A 10,274-nucleotide genomic window follows, 5' to 3' on the forward strand; every position below is an offset into this window, starting at 1 on the left:
TATCTGTGCTGGGTTAGTGCCATGTCAAGCATATCTGTACTGGACTGGTGCTGGCCTTGTGCACGCTCAAAGCATTTTCCCAACAGAAACCAATATGTGATGGTGTGACGAGACTGCCCCCTCGTGCACGCGCACTGTAAGACACGTTTGTGGGTGTGGAGGCATTTCTAACGGCAGAGCTCTTCTTCCCAAGCCGTCCTGTGGGTCGTAGATCAGTACTCTACGTGCAGGGTTTGGTTTCGAAACGAGCAGGCAGCACGGCTGCAGTGGGTGCAGGCCCCTGGAGGGAAGGGGGAGGCTTTTCAGATGCAGATGCGGTAGATTCGGCGGGGCGGGGGGGAGGGGAGGGGAGGGTGCCGAGCGACTGGCCGTGAAGCCAGCAGCAGTGCTTTGTTCTGAAGCACAGCGTGCTCCATGTCTGCAGCTTGTGCCCATGTGCTCAGGAGCACGTGAGATCCCACTGTCCTAGGCGCCTCTTCGACGCGTGCGTGTGCTGCACTCTGAACTCACCAGAGCAGTGCACTTCAGTAGCGGGTAGACATTTTCTCCAGAGCTTTGGATCCCAACGTTACTGAGCAGCTGCTGTGTTCAGACCCAAGCATGAGGGATACCAAGTGCAGGGCACACAGCATCTAGGTGCTGCTTGTGGTTTTGTTTCAGGAAGGTTTCCTAAGAGGAGCCATACTCGGGTCCGTGTGTATCTGTTCTCAGACAGATGCGGGGGAATGGGTGGCTTGGCCAGCTGTCTGTTAAGCACGCGATTGAGGGGGGATAAGAGGCCTGTGTGAGGTTTGGGCAGAGCGGCAGCTGCTCCGATGCCTGGATGTGGAGTGCTGTTAAGATGAATGTTCTCTAAGGAAAAGAAGCCTTTCGCCTCGGGGCGAGCTAGTTGGTGACTGTGGGAGTCGGCATGGCCCTTCCCTCCGGGGCTGACTGTTTCATTGGGGTCACGGCCCACAGGGACCGTTGGCACGGTTCTGGGGAGGACGCAGTGTTGGCACTACTGGACGCGATGCCAGGTTGCTCTTGTTCTGACTCGGTTTTCTCCTCTCTTGCAGATCCTCTGGGTCGTTCTGCGTTGAGCTGAGATTGCCCTGGGAAATGCCTGTGTAGCTTTATTCCTTCCCCACTCCACGTGATTAAGAAAAACCTTGCTCTGCAGCACAGAGGTTATTTTTTTCCAAACCATTGTGATATTTCCTGCCCTAGACACTCTCCCGCACTCTTGATCCATCTTTCCTGTGAGGAAGGGCTCTGAGACCTTCAGGGCAATTTGGGAAGGGAAGGAGAGCAGATAAGAATCTGACCAAGAGCAATTTCCTGGCTGGACTCCAACGTGAGCTGTGGCACTTGATGCCAGTGGCACCTACGATTTCATTCTCTGACACTATCCGACACTGTGCTTTTCTGTCTGTGTTCCTCTGGAATCACCACTGTTCCTGAGAGGGGAGAGACCCACGAGTGGGCAGTGGATAGGAATAGCTTCCTTGGTCCCATGGGAGACTTGCAACCCAGTGCCTTGTAGGTCAGGCCTGGGTTTGCTTTCCATACACTAAAAGTGCCCCGTGTTTCTGAAGGACAGCTTGCAAGAACTGTCCTCTGGTTCACATGGAAACCCAAAAGGGGAACCATTGCACACGACAGCGTCCCCAAAAGAAAGGCACTGACAAGCTGTTGAGGAACTGGTATTGCTAACCAGACTGTCCAAGACCGGCTGCATTTGCAGCCATGATGGTTATTTATTTTAAAGTCCCTCTTTCCATATATATTTATCATGAGCTTGCAAAGTACTGAACAGGATCTAATGTAGACAACAGTGGCCGTCTCAGTCCAACCCACCACCTTTTTGGAACTCCTCCTAGGTTGGAATGCTCTGCTATCAAACACTGTCAAAAGTCCCCTCCCTTGCAAGACATGTGCAGACCTCCACAGTGAGACAGCTCCTCTGTGCGCGTGCCCTTGCGGACCTACATTTCAGGAAGCTCCCTGCCTCTGTGCTGGAATTTTTGGATGACAGTGACACCGATAGGCAGAGTTGTTACCCTCAAGGAGCATCATCGGTGGGAAAGGAGTCACTGTGGTGCAGAGTAGTCCAACTTCTTGACTGTGAAACCTTCAAACAAAGGTAAATGGGACCTTCTGCAAGGTTTTTCAAAGCCATATAGCACAGAGCTGTCAGTGCGAACAGGAGGGGATGGGGATGGACATGCTCCAGAAGACATGGTCTTCTCCTTTTGAAGACTCGCCCAGCAGTCTACTGTGGAGCAGGGGGCACCGGGGCAGAGCAGCAGCTGGATCCGCTGTAGCGTGACACACTAAAGGAATTGGGGGGTTGCCTCATTCAAGTTTCTGCCCTCCCTCTGTGTGGGGCTTTGACCCGCATGCCCTTGGCCATGAGGAGGCTCCGGGGGAGAATTGAGGTAACACGTAAACAAGAATTTTACTTTTGGGACTAAGTAGCTTCTGTTAGCTGGTCAGCCATCCCTTTGATGCTGTAAAGCCTCACTTCATTCAGAGAACCGCGCCTGCCCCTTGACCAAAGTCTTTCCTTTTGGATATGTTTTCAATTCCTGCTGAAGCCCGCTGGGCTGTGCTCCATCCCGTAGGCTGGCTGCCGGACCGTTTTGTCGCAGACTTACCGAGAGAGGTGCCTTTCCTTCACTCTTCATGCCAAGGGAAGGAGTCAGGTTGTTTGGAAAAGGGGTTAAATTTCTCAGGGAGGGGCTCTTGAGGCGTCCCAGGGCTCTCATGATCCTGCTGGGCAAACACGCTGGCACGGGGGAGTCTGGAACATGCCCTGTCCCATGGGACGCGGTGCTGGACAGGCTGGCACTCCGAAGTCGCTGCTGTGGTGGAAGCCGGGATGTGAAGCACCTTGTCGTGTCTTAATCCAGATGAACGGAGAGTGCTTCCTGCTCCCCTTGCCAGGAAGAAGGGCCGGCGAGGGCCCAGCTGCTCTGAGGGGACACGGGTGGCAGGTAGCGGGCTTCACCAGAGCACAGCACATACAAGAGGAACAATCACAGAAGGGAAACAATTATGCAGTAATTTTTTTTTATTGTGTAGCAGGACATGTTCGTACACAGTCTGCCTGACATGCGCCAGGCAGGATTGGACCACTGCTGTCCTTGCTAGCAAGGGGCCTGAGCAGGATTGAATAGCTCCTGCCTGCCTTGTTTGGGATCCCTGAGGAACGGCAGCCTGCCCCCGTCGAGAGCAGGGAGCGCTGTTTCTGTCGGGCACCACCCTGCTGTGAAGAGATCTCTGGCAGAGATAACGGTACTAGTCTGTAACTTAACACACGAACTGACTGGAGGAGCAGCCTGCCGGGGGCTGCTGCTGGGGACAACTTAAGCTTCTTTTTCTTAAGTGCAATAAATCTATCAGGGAGCTATGAGGGCACTTCACTGCGTGGGAACCCAGGCTGAAGAGGCAGAACCGCGAGCTCTTCATGCACTGAAACCGAATCACATTGGGAGCTTGCTGCATTGACACTACGTACAGAAGATGGTGATTTGTTTGCTAACGTTCGTCATGATTCCTTTCTGTTGTGTATTTTGTTCACACTTTTCTATTAAATGAGCGCTGCATTCATCACAGACTCCTCCATCTATTTGGTACCTGCCTCTCGTTTGCTGCCTCCATGGCAGAGAAGATGACGTGAGCTGTTGCAAGAGCCGAAGCAACACCCTTTCGTGGCACCTGTGCAGGTCTCTGGCTGTTGTGGGGAGGCAGAGGTGTCGAGGAGCGTGGCGGGGTGCCTGCGGGCTTGAGTACAATGGCACAATCGCTGTCTGAGCCCCCCTTCCACAAGAGCCCCATTCAGAACCTTCCTGGGCTTCTGCTTGTTTTGACACACACAACCCTGCAAAGCAAACTGGCCAAGCGACGCCAAGCAGCAGAGTACCTGATGACGGGACCCCTGCTACTCTGTCACTTGGACACTTCTGAAGCGTCCCACCTGGTGCCTGGCAGCAGGACAGTGCTCCTAGAGCGCCCCGGGGCTTTGGAAACCCTTCTCATTGCTTCCAAGAAGCAAGTCCATACCAAGGGATTACTTGCAGGAGGGAGATGCGGGAACATCGCAGGTCCCACGGATCTTCCCGACTGGGGGTGCTGACAAGGACCAGCTGTTCGACCACAGTCTCTAGGCTCTTGGTAACAGGCTAGGGCCTAAACATCTTGGAACACATTTCTGCCCCTCTCCCCTACTTATGCTGCTCCTGACCTGGCTTCTCCCCCAGCAGGCACAGGGCCCGGCAGTGCTGGCAGCCTCCAGCTTGCTCCAGAAGGGCTGTGGCAAACCCTTCCAGCAGAAACCTCTTCGACCGCATGCTGTGTGCACTGCCCTCACAGGTGGAGCTGGGCTTCCCAGTGCCTGTGCTGCTGTCCTAAGAAGAGGAGCGCCAGAGAGGCTGAAAGGCGAGGTCCCCTGGTGCAGGGCGGCTTGGCGGTGCCCTGCTGCTGTCAGACGTCCACCCCAGAGGCAAGTTGAACCTGCCAGTGAGGAGGCCGCAGCCCTCGACTGAACACTACTATGGCTGTACAGCGAAGACACAGCCGTGATACCGGACTAGTTCACACCCACTCCTCAGGATTTCTGAAACCAGCCCAAGCACCTGACGGCATGGAGCCAGCAGCTGGGGGCTCTCACTTCCTGCGTGTGGAAAACCAGGTGCGTCCATTGAGTTGAAAATGTCGTCCAGCATCCGACCCAGTTAATGACGTTGGACAGCTGGATGCAGATGCTCTTGCCCACAGGAGATGCGATGCAGGTCACAAGTGAGAAGCAGTCACCTACCAAGGTTTGGGCTGTCCTTGAATGAAGCCGTGCCGTCAGCCATTGCCCTTCAGGGGTAATAGGAGTTCACCTGTACTTCTACATAACACCAGCCCCTTTGTCTGTTCTCGTAGGAGACCTTTTGGAGCCGAGTCCGAACATCCCTCATGTTGCTTTGTCATCTGCGTTCTTGTCTAGGGAACATCCTGGAGGCAGCTCTCTGCTTCCTGGCAGCTGCCGGCCTGGACCCTGCGTGGTCACATCCTTCTGTGGTGACTAGACAGGAATCGCCCCACAGCCAGGGGCAGGGAAGCTTGAGCATCTGCGCTGAGATGGAACGATGGTCTAAGCGCTCTCCCGGGTTCATTGCCACGTGGAAGGTGACTGCTGTAGAAGAGGGCCTGGCTGTCCGTGCTTGATGTGCGGGGGCAGTGCTGTAGCAACAGCCTGCATGTTCCTTGGTGTCACCTCAAGAGCGTCTTGGAGGGCACGGACAAGACAGGTCTTCCATGTCATCTCAGGGCTGCCCTGAAATCACAGCGGCATCTTAGCTCCTGCGGGGTCTCTGAAACAGCAGCGCTGGCCCTGGGACAGCTGCTGGGCCTGTTGCTGGCCCTTGCCTGGCACCACCTCTTCAGTCCCTGGGCTAGTGCTTGAACCCAAGCAGGGCTTTGGGAAACCCATGCCTCTTCCTGCAGGGAGCCGCTCCAAGAGGCTTCCATCCAGGCACCAGTCCCCCCACCTGGCACTTGCCATCCTGGTCAAATCATGGCCCTTGTCCGCAGCGAGGGTTGGTAGCATGCCTGGTCTCTGAAGATCAGCCCCTTTTATTGGGGTGCTCCTCTTCCAAACTCCAGCTGTGAGACCACTGCATGTGGGGTCCAGTCACCATAAGGCCTGAGGGCTTTCTGCAGGGATCCCAGGAGTACCGGCCACCTCCAGCTTGGGACTCCCACGCTCCATCCGTCTTTGCGGGGTCTCGGTGGGGAAGGCACGTTGCAATGAATCTGCGAGAACCCAGGTGAAAACTAACGCAGGGCAGCACAGACCTCCAGAGACTTGCTAGGGCCCGTGTCTTGTGTCTACCCCCCACTCTTCATTAAGGAAGAATAGGGGAATACAGTCTTCCTGCGTGCCACCACAGTGCACCGTACCATGGACCGGCACCTTTCCATAACCTGTCCTCCAGCGTGGAGTGCACCAGGGATCGCAGGGTGGAGGGTGGCAGGTCAGTAACTGGCACGGCAGAGGGGAGCCGGGACCAGGAGCCAGTAGGGAATAACCCTTCTCCTGCCCCACTGCCAAGCTGGGAGCAGTCGCGTTACCCTGCCTACGCTGGGGCAAAGCCTGGTTGCCCGGATGTGCTCCCAGCGCCTTGCTGGTAGTGGTGTAGGTACCAGCAGACCGTGTGTGTCCATTATAACCTGCCTTGAACAGACTGTTGACATCTGTCTCCTGGCACTTGGGGATTATGAGTTGATATATCCCATTTCTGTTGATTGGGAAGGTGTGTCCGGGCCAGTACTTGCTCTGTTATCAAACCCAAGAGGATTTGGACGTGTGTTTTACGCATTCATGGACTTATTGTAATACTCTTGGTTTGAAATAAAGGATTTCCTAATTTAGTCTGGGCTACCCCTGGCCACTTCCTCTTCCCCATCCACGGAGGGTCCCTGTGGGTTGCCTGATGCAGGCTTCTTGCCTCCCTTCCTCAAGGCCGTGTATGTGTGGCAGTTTGTGGGTGCCCCTGCCCACGTGTGCAGAGGATGAGAGCAGGGGTGACGCCCCGTTAGGCTGAGGATGTGAATGGGGACATGGGCTGGTGGTGCTGCCCCAGCTCAGCCAGCTTGGGGAGGACTTCCCAGAGGAGCCTCTGTCCTCATCCCTTGTGCGGGTGGGAGGCAGGTGCCGTTCCCAGGCCACAGGAGCCGGCTGCACAGCTGGGACCCCTCGACTTGCCCCACCAGCGCAGGAGGGGCCCCGGCATGATGCGCTCCAGGCCCTGCTCTTGCTCCCCATGAGCCCTGGGTCCTGTGAACAGCAGTGTGGGGGGGGACGCCTGGGCGCTGGCAGGGGCAGACAAAGGGGATCGACGTCTGGCTGTACTCTCAGCTAGAACCGGCCCTGGCCCCGGCGCAGGGGCCTGGTCCAGACCCACGGAGCTGCTCTGGGCAGCGTCTCCCTCTGCCGCAGGCCCCGGGGGAGCTTGGTGCACGCGCAGAGCTGGGTGGCTGCGCCCAGGGGAGCTGCGGCAGGCCAGGTTGGGCCCAGGCCTCCCTCGGGAGTCGGGGAGCTCTGTGCAGAAGCCACCTCCTTCCAGCCACTGTTTGGAAACACTTCCTTGCCTCGTTCCAGCTCTGCTCTGCCCTTCATGGGGCAGGGGCTGGGGGGAAGGGGGCAGGACTGTCTGGCCTGATGCCCCAGGTGCCTTGTACCGGGAAGCATTCCCTGCTCCATGGGCTTTATACACTTCCCTCGGAGCAAGCCCACGATCCCAGACCTCTGACCACACTAACACCTGTGCCCCCCCGGGGCAGCGGGGGTCTGGATGCTGTCCTAGGAGCCTGGCGAGGGAGGTCCCACACCTGGAGGCAGAGGGCAGAGCTGAACCTGGGTCTCGCCCATCCTCTGGCTGTGTCTAGGGCTGGAGCCAGCCCATGTGCTCTGGGGCAGGCTCCTGCGCCCTGCAAAGGGACGGTGGTGATGGAGCCTCGCTTGGCCCCTCTGGCACCAGACCGGGAAGCTGTGCAGCTGGGCCAACACAGCCTAGCGCAGGGTCCCCACGGTCTGGTTTGGCGGGGTGCTACCAGCACTGCTCCTAGGAAGCCCGCAGAGCCCAGCAGCTGCAGGGCACAGTCCCAAGGGGAGCACCCACAGCCCGGAGGGGCCCCGTCTCCAGCCATCACCGTGAGTCTACAGCTGCACAGGGCTGGGGGCTGTCGAGCTGGGGGCGGCTGCCGCTGCCTCCTGGAACCCGGGGGCTGCAGAGGTGGGTGCGAAGCTGGAAAGGAGGGGCTGGGGGGCAGCCCAGCCTGGGGAGAGGCCCGTGGCACTGCAGAAGCTGCCAGTCTTCCCTGCCTGGCAGCCATGGCCTCCCCCTGCCGCAGGGAGGCTCCATGGTGCTCAGCCCCGTGCCGCAGCCAGCCTCTGCCCACGTGGGGCTTGCTCTTCCTCAAGGAGGGCGATGAGGCCCTCCCTGCCCAGGCACGGACAAGGCGGCCCCCTAGGTCTGAGCCTGTGACCCCCCGCCCCCACCCTGTGCTGCAGAGCTGACGAGACCTGAATCACTGACCAAGCGAGATGTTAACTCATTTATTGTTCATCAGGGATGGAGGCCCCAGCCTTGACCTTCCTCCCGGGCACCCATCACCTGGATGTGCTGCCCCTCCCCAGAGAAGGGCAGGCGGGAGGCACCTCTTCCTGCTCTAGCAGGGCATTTTCCCAGCTCCCTCTGCAAAGCGTCGGCGGGGTGCTGCTACAGCGGTTTGGGAGCTCCTCAACACGTGGTCCCCTCGGCCGGCTCTGTCCTAGCCCACAGCAGCCCTGGTCCCACACATCGCTGCACTGCTCCCCCAGGGTCAGCTCAGGGCCGTGCCCGCTGCCTGGCCCTGCCCTGATGCCCCCTGCAGCGAGGGCCGCGCTGCCCTGGAGGGACTGCTGTTTCCTTGGCGGCCGTCTCTCCAGGGCCAGCACCCAGCTCAGCTTTGCTCTGCCAGCGGCTGAGCTGGCGCCCGTCCGTTGTCTGTGGGCGCAGAGGACGTCACGCTCGCCGCACTCAGACCCTTCCTGATGGCTGCGTGCGCCGCGCCACCCCCCAGCTCAGCGCCTCTGATGTAACCCAGCGACCACTGGACGCCTCAAGCTGCAGCCCTCGCGTGGGAGCTGCTCGGTCCTTGGCAGGCAGGTCTGCTCCATCGGCGTCGTCGTAGGCGCCCCGTGGCAGCGACGCTGGTGCTGACGGAGAAGCAGGTACAGACGCCCGGGGAGGGGGGGGGGGAAGAGGCCCTGTGAGAACGCAGGAACCCAGCCCCAGCGATCGGGGCCCACGGCCAGCACGCCGCCCTGCAGGCCCCAGTCCGGGCAGCACGGCCTACGCGGGGTGCCGGCTGCAGGCTGCCCTTCTGCTGCGGCCAACCGAAGGTATTTAGGATCTCGCTGGTGCTGGCAGGCAGCGGTAGGAGCTCAGTGCCCGCAACCCCGGCCCTCGGTTCCCGAGTCCTCTTGCCCCGCGGGCAGTGGGGAGCAGGCGGTGGAGCCCCAGCGCAAGCCGGCTCTCCCGGCAGAAGCGGGGTCCTTCCTCCGGCCGCGCTCAGAAGAAGAGGCTGGCGCAGGCCACCTTGTTGCAGCAGGGGCAGGTGTAGAGCTTGTCGCCGGCGTGCGTGCGCTGGTGCTGCGCCAGCGTGGAGCTGCGGGTGAAGCTCTTGCCGCAGCGCGCGCAGCGGTAGGGCTTCTCGCCGGTGTGGGTGCGGCGGTGGCTGGCCAGCGTGGAGCTGAGGCCGAAGGCCTTGCCGCAGTCCGGGCAGGCGTAGGGGCGCTCGCCCGTGTGGCTGCGCTGGTGCCGGGCCAGCGTGTAGCTGCGGCTGAAGCGCTCGCGGCACTGGGGGCACTGGTAGGGCTTCTCGCCCGTGTGGGTGCGGCGGTGCGTGACCAGGTGCGAGTTCTGGTGGAAGCGCTTCCCGCAGACGGCGCAGCCGTAGGGCTTCTCGCCCGTGTGGATGCGCTGGTGCGTGAGCAGGTGCGAGCTCTGCGCGAAGCGCTTCCCGCAGGCCGCGCAGGCGAACGGCTTCTCGCCCGTGTGCACGCGCCGGTGCTCGGCCAGCGTGGAGCTGCGGGCGAAGCGCTTCCCGCAGTCGGCGCAGGCGGCCGGGCGCTGCCGCTCGTGCGCCCGCTGGTGCCGCGCCAGGTGCGCCGCGCGCCCGAACGCCTTCCCGCACTCCCCGCACGCGCCCCCGCCCCGCCGCGCCCCCCGCGCCCGCTTCCCGGGGCCGGGCGGGGGCGGCTCGGGCTCGGGCTCGGGCTCGGGCTCGGGCTCCGGCGCGCCCGGCGGCGGCGGCGGCGGCTCCTCCTCCTCGCTCCCGCTCATGGGCCCGCACCTGCCGGCGAACGGACAACAGGCCCGGGCCGCCGTCAGCCGCCCCGCCCCGCCCCGCCCCGCCCCGGGCCGGCCTCCGCCCGCCCGCCCGCGGACAGCCCGGCCCGGCCCGGCCCCGGCCCTGGGCAGAGGCGGAGGCGCGGGGGGGCCGGCGAGTCCCGCCTCCTCCGCGGGCCCCGAGCGGGGGCGGGGCCGGCGCCATTGCACGGGGGGGTCCGCCCCTCCCCCCGCCACTCACCGCTGCCTCCGGGCCTGGCGGCGGCGGCCGGACCCCGGGGTGGGCGGACCGGAAGTGCTGGCGGCCGCTCTGGGCCGCGGCGGCTCCAGGACTCGATGGTGTTAACCCCCGCGGGCCCGGGGAGCGGAGTGGGCAGTATCCCCCGGAGCGGGCGGGCTGCGGCC

The 10,274-nt window shown here is 61.3% G+C and overlaps 2 protein-coding genes across 2 annotated transcripts in view; one reads left to right on the forward strand and one right to left on the reverse strand.

Annotated features, from left to right (window-relative positions):
* Positions 1 to 6,405, forward strand: part of PPP1R37 (protein phosphatase 1 regulatory subunit 37) — a 68,836-nt gene extending 62,431 nt beyond the window's left edge. The window contains exon 14 of the mRNA XM_019485856.2: positions 1,059 to 6,405. The gene's annotated coding sequence lies outside the window, so the exon portion shown is untranslated. The remainder of the gene's footprint in view (positions 1 to 1,058) is intronic.
* A 1,672-nt stretch (positions 6,406 to 8,077) lies between these two features.
* Positions 8,078 to 10,190, reverse strand: LOC106737301 (zinc finger protein 239-like). The gene is made up of 2 exons (XM_019485857.2): positions 10,111 to 10,190; positions 8,078 to 9,873 (listed from the first exon to the last, which is right to left on the reverse strand). The coding sequence occupies exon 2, from the start codon at positions 9,861 to 9,863 to the stop codon at positions 9,090 to 9,092; it is 774 nt and encodes a 257-aa protein (XP_019341402.2). The 5' UTR covers positions 9,864 to 9,873; positions 10,111 to 10,190; the 3' UTR covers positions 8,078 to 9,089.
* Positions 10,191 to 10,274: the final 84 nt, after the last annotated feature.

This window comes from Alligator mississippiensis, chromosome 15 (genome assembly GCF_030867095.1).
Source record: "Alligator mississippiensis isolate rAllMis1 chromosome 15, rAllMis1, whole genome shotgun sequence".
Lineage (NCBI taxonomy): Eukaryota > Metazoa > Chordata > Crocodylia > Alligatoridae > Alligator > Alligator mississippiensis.